This window comes from Notothenia rossii, assembly GCF_949606895.1.
Source record: "Notothenia rossii genome assembly, chromosome: 4".
NCBI lineage: Eukaryota > Metazoa > Chordata > Actinopteri > Perciformes > Nototheniidae > Notothenia > Notothenia rossii.
This window is the reverse complement of record NC_136902.1, coordinates 70,449,283-70,469,345: the sequence shown is the minus strand read 5'-3', so window position 1 is coordinate 70,469,345 and position 20,063 is coordinate 70,449,283. Positions and strand designations below refer to the sequence as shown.

Below are 20,063 nucleotides of genomic sequence, written 5' to 3'. Positions count from 1 at the left end.
AGCTTAAAATGAATAAACAACTAATCAGAATCTAATATGCTAATACCCTGGCCATGGGGGACCGATGGGCATCAAAGGTGTCCTGATATGGATCATTCTCTTTCTACATTATCAGGACATCTTTTCTTTTCCCAAACATTTGGTACATTCACATATATGATTTTGCACAGATGAGTACTCTCTTTATTTCTTGCAGGTACTGTACCTGACAAAGAGTAGAATATGGTTCCGTTCTCTCCTTCATCTGGGTCTCTGGCCTGCAGCGAGCCGAGAAATACCCCAGAGGACTGACCTTCTGCAACCTATGAGTTAAAAATCAGAATACGTTTCATTAAAGACCATAACACAATATTTGTTCTGCTCGTCTGTGTTTCTGTTCTTGTGTGCCATCACCTGTATGATGAGACTTTTTCCTGACTGGCTGTGGGTGAAAGCAGGGCTGTTATCATTGTCATCAAGCACAGTGATGAAGGCTGTGCCTGTGGCGCTGCGAGAGGGCGAACCACCGTCTTGAACCACCACCACCAGCTGGTAGCTAGACTGCTGCTCTCTGTCCAGAGTGGTCCTTGTACTGATCTCACCTGGGGAGAGAAGGACTTGGATGAGAGGGATTTTATGCCGAGGCACACATTCAGAGCACTGGAGTTATGATGAAAGCTTTCAGAGCCAGCACACTTTGATCAGAGACACACAAGTAATATAAATGCACAGTGCTGATGCACAAAAACATGTGCGCGCACACAGATTTCTGAAGGATGGCAGATGCCGTAGACTCGTAAATCAGCCAGAAACTAATCTCAAATCAGACTCTGAGTCTCCACCCACAGACTAACAGCCTCAGCAGGCCAATTAGAGCCCAGCACGACGCTTTTTGCTGTTGTCACCATCATTTTACTAATTTATGACAGTGGGGAAGAGACAGCTATAGTCCTTCATCTTCTAGAGATGACTTGGTAAGTTGACTAAACATTGATTAAATAATTCAATGGAATTCTGTGTATATATACATACAATTATATCATCAGCTGCTTTGTCAACAGCAGTTTTATTAAAGCATGACATAGCTCTGTTTTACAGGCATCTCTCTCTAAAACATGACGTTTATAGGTTTTATGCACAGGTTTTTTTTCTTGCAATCACCATTCTAACGCACAATCTGAGAGACCAGCAGTTAACGCTGTTGTGATGAATATTATTACCTGTGTTGGAGTTTATCTGAAAGTAGCGATCAGGGTGCAGGAAGCGGTAGCTGAGGCGTCCATTGGGGCCACTGTCTCTATCTGAGGCTGTGACATGACCAAAGCCTGATCCTGCTGGCAGGTTCTCTCTCACAGCCATGAAGACCCTCTCCTGTGTGAGCCGAGGAGAGTTGTCATTCTCATCAGTCACTGCTATCCGCACTGTGGCACTACCTGTCTTCTTCAATTGTCCTTGACCTTGGCTGGCCAGCACCGTTAGAAGATAAATGTCCTTGACTTCTCTGTCTAGGGCGCTTTTCACAAACAGCCAGCCACTATCTGCAGCGATGCCAAACCCGGCAGCATCTCCATCTGGACGCAGGTGATATGCCAGGGGACTGAAGTGACCTGAGCCAGGGGTTTCTCTGTTCAGAGCCCTGACCTGCAGGAAGCGTGTGTTTAAGGGAGTCCCTTCTTTGAGCTCTACACGGTAGGTGAGGGTATCAAACACAGGTCCCTGGTCATTCTCTGCCTGGACATGAACCACAAGCATGAAGGTGGCGCTAAGCTGGGGTACTCCACTATCCTTGGCAATCACCTGGAGGTCATAACGAGGAGTACTCTCGTAGTTTAGGCTCCCTACCAATCGGATCTCTCCACTGCTGCGCTCTATGCTGAAGGTCCTCTGGATTCCACTTGGAGAGTTAAGATCGAAGGTGAGTTGTCCATTGACTCCAGAGTCTCTGTCCTCAGCCTGGACCCGATACACCACTGTGCCCATTTCCGTATGCCCTGGTAGCAGCAGAGACTCAGAGGATGAGGGCAGAAACACAGGCGAGTTATCGTTGATGTCAGCGATGGTAATGTGGACACGGGTCTGGCCAAAGGCAGGGGGGTTGCCACTACGGGCCTGCACCTCCAAATCCAAAGATGACTGGGCTTCATGATCCAAGGATAGACTGGTCCTTAAGGCCCCCGTGTCAGGATCCACTGTAAAGTAGCCTGCAGGGTCCCCAGAGCTGATGGTATAGGAGATATCCCTAGAGGTGCCTAGGAAGGGAGAACGATGACAAAAACCAGAAACATGTCACCATGGCCCTGGAGATTGAGCTAAAAGCACTGAAGTAACAGTATACCCCAACGTTGTAATTTTTCAATTTTCATGACTGTAATAGAGCTCAGAAAAAAAACTCAGAAAGTGAATACATAAACAAAGTTGTGAAATGGATTTTTTGATTGATGAGATAGGTGTGTATAGTGGCCAAGTGCCTATATGTAAAAGTGCAGGGAGCAGAAAATAAACTGATTAGAGCACAGTCTAGTGTTGCTGATACATTTATACTTTTCAATATGGGTTGTCAGGCTTCTGGGGTTCCTGAGTGAGTGAGCAAAGAAACTGATTTGACTGACTTGAGTGATTAATAAAGAAGAAGAATGTGCTTGTAGACTCTACCTGTCTTACTGCTGGCCTGGACAAAGCCGACGACCGTCCCCCGCAAGACGTCCTCGGATACAGTAAAATAGTACTGAGTCTGTTCGAACACAGGTGGAGCCACCAGCCCCGCCACTACACTAATGTTGACTCTGGCATTGACTCTCGCAACCAGACCACCACCATCCTGAGCAGAGATCACCATGGGAATGACAGAGTTGGTCTTTCCATAGACAGACCGAGACAGGGAGATCACACCTACAAAAATAAGACCGTCGACAATGTTGAAACAGGCTTCTCTTTACATTACATAACATTATAAACCATGCAAAACAATACCAATAATAATACAGCTATTTTAATATTGTATATTTTGAAAATAGAGTATACAGGAAGGAACTGGGAAATGAATTGTGCCCACCTGTGTCTTTGTTAAGAGTAAAGTAAGGGGAGGCCCCTCCAGGTACTGTCTTGTATGTAATTTTTCCATTCTCGCCTGAGTCAGGGTCATAGGCCGTCACTCTGACAACAGATGTCCCAGGGGCGCTCTGTGTGCTCAGGCTGACAGCGTAGCTGACTGGGTAGAAGGCAGGTCTGTTATCATTAATGTCCACCAGATCTACCTTCACGTAGGTTACTGAGCTCAGTCCACCCTGCAGAGGAAACAAAAAGCTCCTTTGTAAAACCTTGACATATTAAATCATGAGCAGAAAGAAACACACCTGAAAGCAGGATTTAGGCCACATTAATGGTGCAAGTAGACCGCATTACTTGTGAAAGTCAGTAAAAGTGAAAACCAGCAGTAAACCCTGTTAAAATGTGGACGTATAGCCGTAGCCTCTAAAATACAGTCCCAGCAGGTTTGTGCAGGGATACAGATTGATAGTTTCCCTCGGGAAAGAGCAATATGTCATGACCCGTGAAGGGTGAGAGGGCCCGCTGCAACCGTACAATCTGTTTCATAGGCTTTTCATTTGCAGAAAATACAGTGCAGGCTTTTGATTTGGACCAGGTGGCAAAAAGGAGGGAGGCGGGAGTCCAACTTGTTAAAATATTACTGCCTGACAGTTGAGGCATTTCTCCATCTGATTGCTTTAACATGGCCGAAGTAATTTTCTTTCATTTTAAACCTTTTATTTGCTAAGTATTATTTGGCAGAATGAGAACAGGATATATTATTTTTTAGGAAGTCTGCCATGGAAAGCCATTCAAGATTTGTTTTTTGCTTGGCTGCTCAAAAGTTTTATTTTTCTGCACAGTTGGCCATGTCTCTGCTCTCCTGTCTGACTGAGAAGCATGGCAGCTGTGTTTATAGGATTACTTCGTGGCTCAATGGATTCATATTAAGCGTGATTTTAAAAAAAAGCTCACCCCATCCACTGCAGTAACAGCAAAGTCGTAGCTGGCCGGCCCTTGATCTCTGTCGAGTGCAGCACTAGTGCAGATCTGGCCAGTCTCCTTGCCAATGGTGAACTGAGAGGGAGCGGCGCTGTTCATGCCGGAGCCGAGGGAGTAGGTGATGGATCCAAAAGAGCCGCCGTCTGCATCGGTCGCCGTCACCTAGAGAGAAGAAAACATGCTATTGGTTAAACATTTCAAAATATGCCTTAACTTTAAATGCATTAAGTTGTAAGATGAATATCCTACAGGATAAACTCAGCAGTTTCCGTACTCATTAATAATGCTACCCTAAAGCTGCCGCAGATCAGATATAAATACTATTAGAGGGATGTAAGAGTGGTGGTAATCTACAAACTGAAACAAGAGCCCCATACCAGGTGCCTTTTGAAAGCATCTTTGGATCTGGTCTTTGTTGTTTATCTGAGCCTGAGCGTGAGCCAAACATGCTCTTTGGCAGAAAGGGGCTATGTGGGAATGAAGGAGGATGACTTCTGCAGTCTGGGATGGCTGCCAGCAGGAGAACTGCCTGCTTCGGGAGTGGCGTCTGTCTGTAGAGGGCAGTGACAGGGACGGCTGGGTAACATTGGAGTACCGCACAGTATGCTTCAATGCCTCACATTTTACCCTAATGTAATGTCCCACTTGCGGTCTGGTTTTAATAATGCCGCACAACTACATAGGGCTGGAACCGGTGGAGCTATTAAAGCAGCTCACAAGCCATCAGCCGGGGAGCCGACTCACTTACAGGATCTCCCAAGACAGCGCAAAGCAAATAAACCAATCAGATCATGTCCCTAGGGACCAGAAGTGTAATTGTTTGCAAGTGTTGGCTCTGGATGGCAGTTTGCAGGATATTAAAGTAGGGTTAAACTTCACAAGTTGATTAGAATTCTCTTTTCTTCCTTCATTTATAAATAGATCTTTCTAAGGAAACAATAATTGGAAGAAGAAAGCTAAATTCATGTGGAGGGGCTCCAACACTCAGTGGCGGGGAGTCTTCTCTGCATAAAAAGGAGTATTCATCAGGAACATTGCCAAGAAAAAGAAGGCAAACCATGCTTATCATCAAAAGCTGAGATGTCTTTTTAAATGGCATTGAGTGTGAGTAGATGGAAATCATTCATTCAAGGCGATGAAGGTTTGGCAGCCGTAATTCAGGCTCCATCTCTTTCCTGAGCAGATGGCAGGCGGGGGACTCACAGAGCATGCCCCACACTCTGACTGCAACTCCTAACAGAGGGCGAGTAGTGTGTAGGAGTGAGGGAGTTGTAAAGCTGGCAGAGACGCAAGCCAAAGAGAAGAATAATAAACCACATGAGGAAAGGGGAAACCAAGAGCAATACAAGAAAGCTACTCCATCTTTTAGCGCACATAGGCTGCAGCTTACTGTAATATTTTATCATTTTGCAGGGGGACAAGTTATTTATAACAATCCCACAGCTCGATATGCTTGTTTTCTTCACAGTTGTGTGATGAGTGTCAGCTGGAACACTGTAGTAATACCATGGGTCTTAGAAAAGAAACATTCAAAAGCCAGCAGATATGCTGCAAACATTTCCAAACAGGATTGTAGGAAAATATTTCCCCCCTTGTGACTGGCTCATTTGTGGCAGGCAATGAATGTACGAGGTATTTCAGCAAACTCCAAGTAGCTTTCGATTTTAGACCAAAACTTTTTTTTTACAAAGTACACCCACATACAGTTCATAAAAAAAATCACATGTAAAAAGCCCACATTTATATTTATGATACCAAAAAGAAAGAAAGAGAAAAAAAAAAAAAAGGAAAAATACTTTTTGTGGGGTGAGAGATGGAGCTCTTTTCACTCTATAAAACTATAATGATACACAGGAGAATGAACTAGTGTGTTTAAACTTAACACACAGTTGAAATGAGGGTTCTCAGTCAGTTTTAAAAGTTAAAACTTGAGCAAGGTCCAGTGGCACAGTGTGGGCTGCCGAGTTACTGAGCTTTCTGTTCAAAACAAATTCAGAAGGGAGGATTGAGTGATGGGTATGCCATGAAATTAATTAGCATGAGGAGGATCTGGAGCTTTGATAATTACCCTTCTCCCAGCGCTCCAGTTCTGCGCAAAGTGGTGAGGATATATGGTTTAAAAACCTGAGAGTAATACAGTATGTTCTTTGAGTTAAGTGTATGGCTTTTTGTGGGGGAACAGGGGAATATAAATAACCACACAATCACATTTGCATACATTCTAACCACTGTAAGTAAATGCCTGAAGCAAATTAGTCTATTTTGAAATCTGCAGAGATTGCAATTTCTGTTCCACTCTTATTTCTAAGTTAATAGCAGCATATCAGTGTCATCTTGCTGGAACACAGAGACTTGTCTGTCTAGTAGGAGTTTATAATTATTCAGCCACACATATAAAATGACATATGAGGTCATATGCAAATGAAAAAATGAGCAGGACAATTAGCCAAACCTCAAACCATGAACCTTGAGAGACGGAGAAGACCTTAACAACATACAGCCTCTGGCGTCACAGAAAATAATAAATCACAAGGATAACTACCTTCTCTACGTCTAGTGTACATTAAGGAAAAGGAAATATTCATAACCAAGAAAGTTATTTGAGATGTAGTAGGAATTATCCTCCCTACAGCAGAGATAATAATAACTCTCTCAACTTTGGACCAACCACGCATACACAGGGCCTCTCTTTCTGTTTCCCACTGACTTTTCACTCTTTCTAGGTATTACGCAAAGTCTCTATTTCTATTGGATTAAAAGTTCAAAAGCAGGAGTAATCTTAGATCATCAGAAGCAGCCAGCAGTATTCTCCCAACACTCTGTGTGTGTGAGTGAGGCATGATGGGAGCTGTCTTATCAGCAGGGGAAAGGCAACGTTTGGCCGAGTCCTTAGTAAAACAAGCTGGGGGGATCCAAAGATAACTGGGGTACTTGTGGTTCTCCCATCAGATTCCAGGAGCCTTCCAGAGGAGACTGTCCAATCAAGAGAACAGGATTCGCAGGAGAAAACATGCCTTTGAATGTTTATGTATAAAATGTTCAAATGGAATAATGATCCTGAGGCTTTTGGATGCTTCACCGTGTTCTGGCCCATGTCCTCGCTTCCTGGTCTGAGAGAGAGCCAGGCCTGCAGGAAAACAAGCCCAGGGTTTGGGTGAGTTCTATTTTTAGAGTTGAATTTCCCCAAACTATTAGAATGATGTGGCTTTTTAGTTATTTTACTTTGGTGGATATTACCAGACGTATCTCAGCGTGACCTTATTTTCCCAAACCCACTGCTCCTCTATCCATCTTTATTCTGCAGCCATGTAAAAAAGCTCCACGGTGGAAAGAGCTAGAGTAAAAACCTGTGAGTAAATGAATGATGTAGAGCCGAAACCATTGAAGCCAACAAGGGGTGAAATGAAGGGGATGTCGTTTTTAATCATGCTTCCCGTATTTTGGAGTGCCCAGTCAAACAAATCTGTCTCACGTAGTCCTTAGTGAAACCAGCCAATCACGACTGCACCTCTGCCAATCCAAATAGGCCACAAATGACGGAGCGTGCATGTAAATGTTTGCCAACTGGGAAATTATCGCACACATCAGTCAAACTCTGCTTGCACGCATTCGTTGAGTGTACCTTAGATGCATAAGCAAAGACACCGGTGTACAAACACTGGGGATAAAATCAATGCTCATTACAAGCTTGTGATGCCTGCAGAGCAAGTGAGCGAGACCATTTTCATTCTGCACTCTGATTATACCAAGATCTTCTTTGTATTCACTCGGAGCTCTTTTTAAACAAACTAAGCCCAGATAAGTATGCAGCAGTGGCTACCGTGACTCTAGCCCAGTGGTTCTCAAACTTTTTCTGCCAGGCCCCCCTTTGGAGAAAAAAAAAAAAGTCGGACCCCTCCCCCAACACAAATACTCACGTAATGGGCCAAGTTAACATTTATTAAAATACATCCATATGAACGTGAGCATTCCTTTAAAAAAAATCCAAAAATCACTTTGCTAGAACAGTGATAATAAAACAATGCTCCATAAATCTGTGTGCTCAAACAAATAAATACATAATACAATTGTGCAATCCCTTTGCTAGAACAATAACTTATAATACTTTGCCACTTTACAATCTGTACAAAAATATGAAAAGAAAGAAAATGCTGATATTTGGCAAAGTGTGTCTTATCACAGTATTAGTGGCTGCAATGAGCCTGTTTTGTACTGCACATTTCTTCAAAACGGGGCTGCAGGCTCAGTGGCGGCGCCAGAGATTTTATTTTGGGGGTGCTTTGGGGTATCTTAACGTTTCATAGAGGGTGCTCAAACATTTAGGCTTTCCCATTAATGTACCGGTCGCTACAGTTGAATTTTGTACTGCAACACTCCCCACGCAAATACACAGTGTACCCGCGACTGTTACAATGAAGGCTCGATAATCAGCTCACGGCATATAGGTGTAAGCAGGGGTAAAGTGCTATTTTTATAGGTGGGGAGTGGACCTAACATCCTCGAGGGGGGGTCCGGAATTTGTTTTTAAAATATTGAAGTTAAAAGAATCAATCTGGTGCACTTTAAGAGCAAAATGAAGAGATCTATGGATACATCACTCAACACCCATATGAAACAGAACTGCAAACAGATTTACTTTTTCTTTATGGATATTTTACAAATCACTCCCCTTTTAAACTGTATTCTTGTTTTACTGTCATAGTATTTCATAACTGTTTTTCATTTATTCTCTTATTTTTGTATACCTATAATGATCATATACAGTAAACGTGTGCCTCGGAAATAATTGTTTACATTAAACCCACTGAGATAACTAATCTCAGTGGGTAATCTAAACACTGAGAGAATCCTTTACCTCACTGAGCTGAGGTTATCTGAGCCCCTCAGTCTGACAGGCGAGAGTTCTCCCTCCACCTTGTTGTTGAAAAAGCTCCTTATATCCGTTAGCGTAGCTAGCTAGCACCAGATGCTAACAACAACAGTCTCCGGTACGGTGCGCGCTCTCTCTCTCTCGCACACAAAATGGCTCGTTCCACACACACACACAGAGCCGAGCTTGAATGAAACACAGAGACCCAGACTTACTTGTACTGTAGAATATTATTTTCGAATCAATAATTTTTCAAATTATGAATTTCACACATAAAAATAAAAAAGACATGCATTTCTTCTTTAAAGACAAGTCAAAAAAGTAAGATTTGGCAGATATTCATTAACTTATGCATAATAATCAATATCAAACATAATTCTACTGAGAGTTTCACAGACATGGCCAATAAAGTCTGTAATATTAGGACTCCCACAAGAGCAATTCAATGCAGCGTGTGACTGATTGATGGAGTGTCATGGAGATCATTAAAAGACACTGAAGGCAAAGAGGAAAGCGTAGGCTCAAAGAAATCAAAAGAGTGGGCACATTGCAGAAATCTGGACTGAGAGTTACTTTGGGAAGTCACAGCTGGTGTGAAGCCGTGTACACTCCTCTCTCTCTATTGTCCTGGCATCACTTCTGAGGACAGCAGAGATGAGGAGAGTGAGGAAGAGACTTCCTAAAGGACTCTTTCACTACACATTGAAGTAGCAGATAGGCAGGTTAGAGACATTTTGACATGTCGGCCACCACACTAAAGACCTAGACAGAGACCGCACCGGGCCCGGTGGAAGGAAGAAGCCCACACACTGTTGACTAATATATCTAAACTCTAAACATTAACCACATAGACAGGTTTGTCTGGAGTACGACCAACCATATGTGAAAGGTTTCCGTGGTTACTAAGGAGACAGAAAGCTGTAATCTTCACTGCATAGTTTAAGACATGTGTAAGGTCATGCTGACATTAAATTGTACCAAACTGTGGCTGTGATGTCTTGCTGCCATTGTATAAAGTGTGATAAAATTAATAAAATGTCAACAGACGTCTGAGCTCAAAGAGAATGAAGGGCGTTCAAGAATCATCCTAGCTTATGTATAGATTCTGTATGTCTACAGGCAGGTCTATATAGATAGAGAAAGCCAAAGCTGATACAGTGGTCTTCCTAAGACACTATTACCTGTCTGACAGACTATGCATATGCTCTGTGCTGTTTTTGGCTGTGAGGGGAAACAATACAACTGGTCCTGAGATTGCTTTAACCTTTTTTTGGAGCTTTGCATGGCACTCTGTTAGAATTTTTAAATATCCAGTTCTACAAATTGAAAAGTTTACTTGATGGTGTTGCCGCAGGAAGGGTCAGGGGGTCATCAAATTAAAATTCACCCTCTACTCTAGTGACCATTGATCTGCAAGCGGAATTTAATCAAAATCCAGCCAAGAGTTTCTCAGACATCTGATCATGTGTTAGAGTCAGAAAAAACTGTTGAATTAAAGGAAGTGCAAGACAAAAAGCCAGCTAGGGAGAATAACTTTGTGTATGGCATGGAAAATAAAAAGCTATTCATAGGAAACACTCCAAATACATAAATTCAAGCATGACTGACTTTGAATGAAAATGTAACATCAGCTCTCAATTATCCTTTGCATAATTTCTGTTGTAAAACCCTCCACAACATTACACAGGCATTGGCACATCAACATATTCCTAATAATTAGAGACCAAACAGCTATGCAAAGTTGCTTTCATTATCAGCAATTCAAATTCACTCCTTCAGTATCCCAGCATGACTTCACATGAACAATCCATTCCAGATTTGTCAAGTCCTTTCTGGGTCCAGATGTCCATTAAAATACATCTGCTGTATTGGGGTATCCCTGTGAAACACCATATAACTGTCGAGGTCAGTAACAATCTTAATCAAACTGATTTCTCTAAAGATAAACAGTTATGTGCCGGTTGCCAAATCATATCACCCAGAACTGTCATTTCACATTGGAAATGAATTCCAACTGTCCTGGCAGGGCTAATGATTTGACCAGAGTACAGCTGTAAACGAACACTAATGAATTCCATGACACATGTGCTGAAGGATAAACATGAAAACAGATAATATTTTAAAGTACATTTCCAGAATGATATGGTCTTGACGTAATTCGGTTGGCTGAAGAAAAATAACAACTTTTTTGTTACTTCTGAACAGCAAAGCAACATTTGCCAAGCTTATGGCCCAGCAGTTCGTACTGGCCTAGTTTCTTCCAACGGGATTGTCTTAGCTCAGGATATAAAAGAAACTACTTTCTGACATGAGGAGACAAAGAAGTATTGATTTCTAAATCAACAATAGGTCTATGAACTGCAGCTCTTCATCTTCCTCTGTGTAGTGCACCGACAAAAATGTGGAGGACAGAAGGTTAGAGCGGTGTAATGTCCACGTATCTGGCAGAGGAACAGAGGGGAGGGGATATAGCAGACAGGGATATAATCACACTCGATGCTAGAGTGCAGACACGGGACAGGATAGGGTTTCTGTCTCTTTCCTTTCCTCTCAAACATCCCTCACCATAACTACTACACTGCTGGAAAAAGTGAGTCCAAACATAGTGACAGAGTTCTGTGAGCGAAACGGCTAGAAGGTCAATCTGCTGATGAATTACATGTGAAAGAACATGCCATTTACAAACATAAAGCTGAATGAATAACGTTGCATTTTTAAAGATGGTGTTTTGTTATGCAATTCTAATAAAGTCGCAGCTTGGCATTCATTATCATACTTTTCCCCAAATGAACACCCAGTAAACAGGCTGCCTGTCAGTGGCTCTATTTTTTGCGTAAGAAAGACAGAATCTAACAAATAAGAAATGTGTTCAGAAATAAATATGCCTCTTCACTTTAAAGTAGAGTTCAAAAAGGCCTCTAGATGTTTCTGAACCTGTTGGGGTCTACCACACATTTTTGAAGTCTCACAATACTTAAAATATATGCAGGCACTCTTTGTAGTTTTTGCAATTTAAGAGTTGCTGCTACAGACTTCAGTTGTTGGAAGTAAGGTGGCCTGCCTACTTTTTTACTTTCATTAGACTTTCCTTTAAAAATGAAGCATCTGTCTTTCATCTATACCTTGCATCTGGAGGTGATTAGCATCAAACCTTTTAAGGAGGGTTCCAGAAAAGGCGAAATGAGCAGAGGAGAGATATTGTGCAGCTAAGGAAAAAAAGGTAGCACTACGTAGAGCAGAATGGAGTGAAGCTTTATTCAAGACCAGAGAGGCAAATCTACTTTTTCAGCTTTTAAATGATTCATGCAGGTCAATAATAAAAAACAAATCATTGCAAATATGACAAAAGTGCCACTTAGGGCAAGGAATAGAAGTAGAAACACAGATGTATTTTCCCCATAAAAAGATTATTTGTAGGGTACTACTGTGTGTCTACAGGCAAATCCGGGGTCATCAGGAAGGAATGTGACTTTTACACCTTAAAAACAAGTTAACAGTGTTTTTAAACAGCCCTCTGGTGTCCTACTAACCCAGGCAATGTTTGATATAAGCCATGATCCCAATGTGTAGGATTTAATCAGTAGCTTTTATTAAAAATGTCCTGAAGAAGGGAAAAAAAAGAAAATATATTTGAAAAGCACATGGGTAAAAATGTTAGCAGGGGGTCCTGAGAGACATGTTGTTGACGTTGGTGTGGGCTCACAGCTGGGGAGGACTCTACCATTATGTGCAGCATTTGCCACCACTTGTGCACAATATCAAGGGGGATCCTCACCGAAAGTTCTACTTTGGCTATAAAAATAAACATGACAAAAAAGTGTATGGATGTAGTGGTTTGTGTGGCGTTAACCCTTGGCCACCTGGAATGAGGCAGCTCAGTAACCCGTCTGAGAGGCTCCTGCTAAAAACATTAGCCTGTTTATTTTCCAAAGGTCAAATGGTAGAAACAACCCTGCCCCTGTTTTCGTATGCATGCTGACCACTGATTATCCAATGGAAAGAAAATATACGGAAAATTGCATTGAGCTCTTTGTATTGAAGAATAATCATTTTAAATGACAATATCAAAACAACATGTGTATTATTTAAAACAAACAAGTGGGTTGTAAGAGCCAGCCTTTAACCTAGGTTTAGTGTTTCTAATGGATGAACAATTGTTTGCAGATAGCTGGCTTGTAAATAGAGAATTTTAGATGGATTAGAAAACAAACACTTCACCCTTTTTCCAGGGGGGATTGTTCAAATAAATCCTCATTTATAACACAGTAATGTAAGAAAGGGCTTTACAAATGCAGCATTTTCAAATATGACTTCACCCCTAGCCGTGATGATTAACTCCCACTTCATTCTACATCAGCACACAAAGTTGAGGGTCAGAATACCTCTGAAGTAATTCAACAAACCCAAACCACCACAAAGAAGACAGTCAGGCAAGTTAAAAGCATAAAAGCCTCCGGGATGTGGCCAGTGTGGGAGGTGAATTGATGCTAGAAGTTCGATGAGTGGATCCACTCTCACGAGACATCCGCCAAGGGAAGTGACCCCTGCTTCTGACACCCGTGGAGCAGGTCCTCGGCTGCGTGTCAGCTTGTCATCCCTTTCACAACCATCCAATAGCAGTGCTGATCTCTGGTCTGCTGAGGCAGGCCAGGCGCTGCATCCCAGGGTCTGGGTAGGTGGGAGGGGAGCCAATATGAACCATACACAGCGTCTGTGGGTGCAGGAGCACCGACGTGGGCTAGGCTAATGCTACAGCTGCCTGCAGTGGGTGGGAGAAGGCCTACTGAGCATGGCATGCACAAACACAGCGCAGATGCAGTTTAAGAGCCAGATTGGACCCTGATTCCAAGAGATCCACAAGCCCGTTTGATGAGGTCTATGGAGTGATTCAACGCTGGAGTTCTTCCTCTTTTCTCTGTGTGAGCCAGGTGTACAGTACAAGCTGCTACATTCCTGTGATCAAGCAGCCTTTCAGTAAATGTGTGATCACAGCTGGCTACAAATAAAATTGCATTCCTTAATACAGCACTAGTGGAATCTTATCTGCCCAAAAGGTATCTAGGAGGTGGTAAACTCTTCATCTGTGACATGGATTCATATTCCCCAGTAGACACATCTAAAGCAAGTACCATGCAACCACATGCTAAATTTATCTTTCGGTGGTCAACTCAAAGCAGTGCATACAATCGGTAATAATGAATAACACACTGGAGATATCTTGACTTGAATTATCTTGACTGTGTTGATAGTTTGGCTTATCATACTGCATTTTGATTAAATCATTTTTCTATTACATTTGCGGAACGAACTCTCAGAATCACTTACAGATGCTGATTCTGCAACACTTATGGACGTGGCTACAGACATGTAAACACAAATATACAAGCAGAATTCACTTTGTGTGCATTATGTATTGCATTATGTATATGTATTGCCCCCCACAACTGATTTCAGCAGTTAGATCAAGACAGGGAGGGATTGGTAAAGTTTAAAATGCAGTAGAGGGAGCCAGACCTGTGGTGGGGCATGGCCTCCAGTCTGCAGCTCTTACTCTATGCAAGAGCATTATGGGGTTTTAATGAAATACCAAAACGTAATCTCTCAACTGCCTTCACTTCGCAGAAATAAGGAAATGGGAAAGGCATTGCACAAGAGGCAGTTTCCATAAAACACTGACATTTTTGGTTGTTGATTTCATAGTAGACATTTAGAAGTCACCCTGTATGGATGACATGTTTATTGACTTTTGTAATGCCATTGCAATTACATTTTAGCTTGCTGGAAAACAGTAATTAAAATAAGTTTGGAAAGTATTGTGTCACTGTGTAGATGCTTATGTTGTGTCTAGACCTGTCCAGTCTCATAGGAGGATCACAGGAACAGGAAGATGTTCTATATTTGAAGCAATTAGGAATTTCAAAATGCACAATAAAGGTTTCTAAATTGCATTATTTCATTTATATCAGGTCATTTGTCTCATAGAAAGGGTGTTTGCACATGCTGTATGTCTTACATGTTTTCAGTGATAGTGTTACACAGAAAAAGTTAGTGCTTGAGAGAGCTTGACAAAGCCACTTAGTTCTGTGTGAAAACATAAATAGATCAATAAATCATCAGCACAGTGCTTACATGTTCTCTAGATGCATTAGGTAGGGGCTCCACTATGTGACAGTTCACATCAATACACAGGGTCTTAGCTCCAGGCAGTGGTGAATGATGAAGTTGACAGATGCTCCTGCTGTGATGTGGCTTCAAGACAATTTAACTGGACCATAATGTTGCCGGCATGTGGCACCAGCTTTTCATTTGATGTTTACTTAGCGAACAAATCAGTCAGCCCTGGAGTCTAAAAACTTCCATGACTTGATCTGGTTTGTAAAATAAAATGCTATTTATTTACAAAGTTAATTAACTGATAATAGCATGTTTATATCATTCAATGGTCAGTGGCTTTATTATAAGAGCGCAACATCCCAGTCCGAAAATGTCTTGTTACTAACACTTAGCATATTTGTAATGTTATTTATGATATTGATATATATGTCCTTATAAGTTTTCTGTTATAGTGATGGCCTCTCTAATCTCATCCATGTAAACATTCTAGCATACTGTTAGCTGACTGGTGGTACCAACCAACCTGAAAGAGCCACATCTTCACAGTACCACTCTTGGAGTAAGGTAATCCGTGCTGAGAGAGGAGAACTAACTCTAATGTTGCTTTTGAGGCGAGGCAGAGAAGAGGGGGGCTGGGGGTGGGTCAGGGCAACGAGGTCATGAAGGCCTACTGGAACCATACACATAAACACACCCTGTCACTGACTGATAAACATTGCAAACAAATGAAGACTGCCCAGGCAGGGTTCTGGCATGCACGTGGTTTCTGCAGTAAAGTCTGTTTAACTGTAAGTCCTGAAGAAGTCATCCCTGGTTCAGACGTGGGTTGGACTCAAAACACACTCTGGCAACGGAGGCGGTCCGAAGAGCTGAGTGTCTGTTTGGATCTCTTTCTTTTGTTTCACCAAGTCACATAATTGCGAGTCAACAACAGAGGATTGTGTGCAGATAGACAAATGAGTGTACACACACACACACACACACACACACACACACACACACACACACACACACACACACACACACACACACACACACACACACACACACACACACACACACACACACACACACACACACACACACACACACACACACACACACACACACACACACACACTTCTAAACAGTTCCTTGCCAACAACAAACAACAGCTGTTGTTCACATAAAACTCCATCTCCGTCACATGGAGATGGCTAGAGATACTGGTGTTCCGTCATCAATACACCTTTCATCTTGTTTTCAAACTTTCTGGAAAAAAGTGATAATGAGATCTTCCATATTTCCACATGTAAAACTACATCACCTCCTAAACAGGAACCGTCTCTGTTATGTTGGAGTCCCTTTCCTATTTGACATGGTCAATGTGGTTGCTTTGTGATATTTGTATGTTTACCATCTGAGATGTTCGCTCTGATTCATGAACAGTGTTTTTTTTTTTCACACAAATTCTTTTGAAAGCAAAGCAATAGGCAGGTTTCATTTCCTTGCAGGAATATTTATTTAGTTTCCAGCAAAATATTTAGGTGATAGAGTAATTATATTTTTATCTTGTATACATGTCCAGTCCCCTCCTGCATGTGATTAATTTCAAACAATTCCTTCTGAGTATACATAAGGTAGTCAGTGAGCACTTCAGTTGTTTCTCAGAGCTAAAGGGACTTCCACAGTAAACATGTCCTCAGAAAGATTACTCTCACGCAAGCTTCTAAAAGGAACACACGCAAGTCTGAATCAAACATAATGAATCTATTTGAAAGATAAAAACCTGTTTGGGTTACACCAAAGTTTCGCTTTGGCCAGGACTTCCCCCTGATGTTCCCCATGTTATATTCATGCACACCTCAAATATACCTCACACACTAGGCAAGAGCACTTATCCACAAGCCTGGGTCTGTTCATTGATTACATTTCCTGCTTTTTGCTGAGACTTACATAGGATGGGGTTGTTATCATCTAGTGTCTGGACATAAGCTTCAGTATTAATTGCTTGTCCAGCTGTGCAAGAGAAGGTCCTCTGTGTGCATTTGTTCTAGAGGGGTTTAGTGATGATATTCTACAACCTTTCCACTGTCAGTAGTAGCAAATCAGAGGTTTAAATACACTATGTGTATCTGCTGTTTTTACAGGTGCTAGATTAAAGGGTCAATTCACCCAAATTACAGAAGACACATTGGTAATCTGCCATTCACCATTGGTTCTGAAAAAAGAGGACATTGTTTCTTAAAAAACTGTGGTTTATGAATGAATAAATACATGACTTTTTTTTTTTTTAAACTGCATAACTTTGATTATATATTTTTTTAGACCTGATCCCAGCACCAATTGCTGTTTTGCTGCAGGCCATAGGTCCTGGTAGGGATTTCCAAAAAAAATTGATCCGAGGTTTTCAATTTATTTTTTATCAGATTAAAACAATTTAAGGACCACAAGGTTGAAGCAGCTTGAATATGAGCAAATCAACAAATCTGTAAAGAAAAACCTGGGCTCATTCCTAAATAAGGCCTAAAAAAGTATATAACCATTGTCAGGCTCACAAAAAGAACAAATGACCTGCAACAAGGGTTGATAAGGCTGTGAGGCAGTTGAAGGGCCAGGGGCCTTAGTAAAATGACCCCCGGCTATAATATCTGACTGTGTCCCATTAGGATTCCCTAAATAAATAGGGATAAATTAATAAGGCTGCTAGGAAGACAGGTATAATAGGAGCAGCAGATGTCAGAAAGCATGCAGAGGCCACACCTAACAGATTGTTTTGCCTTCACTTCTCCTCACTATGCCAATATATATACTCCGGTAAGAACTTCATCTGGTTTTCACTGAAAATAAGGGAAGGGTTTCCTATAAGAGAATTATTTTGTAGACAAAAAAAAACGACAACACATGAATAATTGATATATTCTATACTCTTCTTTAAGGAACTGAATTAAAGGAAAAACAAATATGAATCTCTGCTTTTCAGAGCAAATACCTTAATCAGCTCAGTGTGACATGCCTAGAGATGAATTGGACATTTGTTCTGGATGTTTTCTTTCCCTCTACACAGTGCGATCTAGGATAGGCTACAGGCTCTCGTAGACAATAGAAAAAACGTATACAAACCTATTACAAACGAGACACATATTAAAATCACAGGGAAGACACAAATGACGAGTCACCTTCAGTAAAATTGACAATGACGATGAGTTTCCCCAATTCACGTGAACACCATATTGAATCCAAATCTCAAATCACAAGCTATTAACATATTGTATAAAGAATCTGAACGATAAATTACACGCATTTGATTTAACATCAAAATCTCATTAAAAGATTGAAGTCAGATGAAAAACTCCAGAGATGGGACCAGCCAAAGAGCATGTTGATGCAGCATCAGGCACGTCAGAAGTCTGCGCTCTTGGATTGCCATTGGTTTGTAGGAGAGAACCCAAAACGTATCCACAACTTGAATTGACTGATTTTCTAGTCTGGAGAGGTCCCAAGAAGCGTCCTCAACCCACCTGTGTAAACAATACTTAATTACGTGCGAGTGTGTGATTTACACACAAAGGGGAATGAAGCACAGCTAATCTTATCCAATGAGGCAGAAGGTTCTGACTAACATGTGAGGTCCTAGTTCACAGGTCAGCCAAACGTCCAGCTGCCCTCTGTAACCTTCGGCCCGCCAACCATCTATTCCGTCTTTCATCTAGTCGCCAACCACTCGCCACTGCTGTAAGGGAGTCATATGAGGTTCTTCTGCCTTCATCAATAACCATGATGTAGAGGCAGACAAGTGAATTATGGCACAGGAAAAAAGTAAGGGTAATGTAAATCACAGATGAATTGGCACTTTACTACTCCCTTGAGTCCTTTGTGTTTTCCATGATCCAAGTAAATGTTGTTCTGACTTTGTAATTAAAGACTGCTCTGATGTTCTGAGGTATGATATTACAGGGCATTTCAGACCGGCAAATGATTTCAAATAAACCACAAGAAGTAACCCATTTATTAACCAAGCAAGTAAAGCCAAAAGACAACATTTTGTCTAATACTTTAATAGGTTACACTATAACTCTGTCATTTGGATGTTGAGGCTTCATTGGTTATGCTGAAAGCCCATTTCCAGCCGTCCTCTGTGTTTCATTTCATCTCAATTTGTGGCTACTTGTTCTATGAGTGAGGAAATGCTAGAACAAGCGTAAGAAACACAGCAGAGAAACATCATCATTATGATTGAACACATGCATCGTACAAATACATAACGGTTAATGGTCCATCATCTTCTTATCTGCAGACACATTCAACAAGTTAATGTGAACTTTTGCTGTCCTATTGGGACAATGTTCGAGAAAACGTAGGCTAAAGTGAATCTCAATTTTTCTCATTTGTTGCCAGCACAGCTTCATCCTTATCATTTTCGTGTGAATACCACTCTGGAGAATCTCTCACAATCACACTCTCCAGGAAGTCAAGAGATTTCTATCTGCTGATGTCAGTATCTCCCTTACTCCTCACTCATTTTATCCACTTCAGCATACCATATGTTTTCCCAACTCCAATAATGCTGATACAACAAAAAACGTCATTATTCTTTAAAGAAGTAACCACTGCTACTTTTTATGACTGCAAGCATGATATTTGAAGTTCAAACAATAAGAATATACAGAGGTATGAAAATCTCTGCAAACCAGTCACAGCAGAGTTTAAAAACATTGCCACTTTTGGTGGAAAATATATAATTTCTGCATAATTATGAAAAATGTATTACGCTTCATTTATAATTTATCATGAATCTTTATTTTTGTTTCAACAGGTGAGGATAAATTACATTTAATGAAATGTTGTTTATTCTAAGCCACGTAGTGCTGAGCTCTACCTCCAATAAAGTCGGAAATACAGAATTTTAATTATGAATTTCTACCTTTAGTATTTGCTATGGGGTCATTAATAATGTATAAACAATATGCATTTGCCAGATGCAAAGCATAAACGTGTATTTTTACTCAAAATAGCAGCAGCACACTTCATAAACCATATGCCTTCTTTATCCTTGCATATCTTTCTGATGTATACTTAAGATCAATATGTG

The 20,063-nt window shown here is 41.2% G+C and overlaps 1 protein-coding gene across 4 annotated transcripts in view; it reads right to left on the bottom strand.

Moving 5' to 3' along the window:
• Positions 1–20,063, bottom strand: part of LOC307035404 (protocadherin-16-like) — a 77,382-nt gene that overhangs the window by 14,689 nt on the left and 42,630 nt on the right. The window contains exons 1-7 of one of the 4 annotated variants that reach the window (XM_079674645.1): positions 4,386–4,454; positions 3,982–4,170; positions 3,032–3,263; positions 2,632–2,868; positions 1,200–2,228; positions 394–581; positions 206–302 (exon numbers count right to left, since the gene is read on the bottom strand). In XM_079674645.1, coding sequence (XP_079530771.1) covers positions 206–302; positions 394–581; positions 1,200–2,228; positions 2,632–2,868; positions 3,032–3,263; positions 3,982–4,107 — 1,909 coding nt within the window. In that variant the 5' untranslated portion in view covers positions 4,108–4,170; positions 4,386–4,454. The other 3 variants (XM_079674646.1, XM_079674647.1, XM_079674644.1) reach the window with 3 other exon arrangements.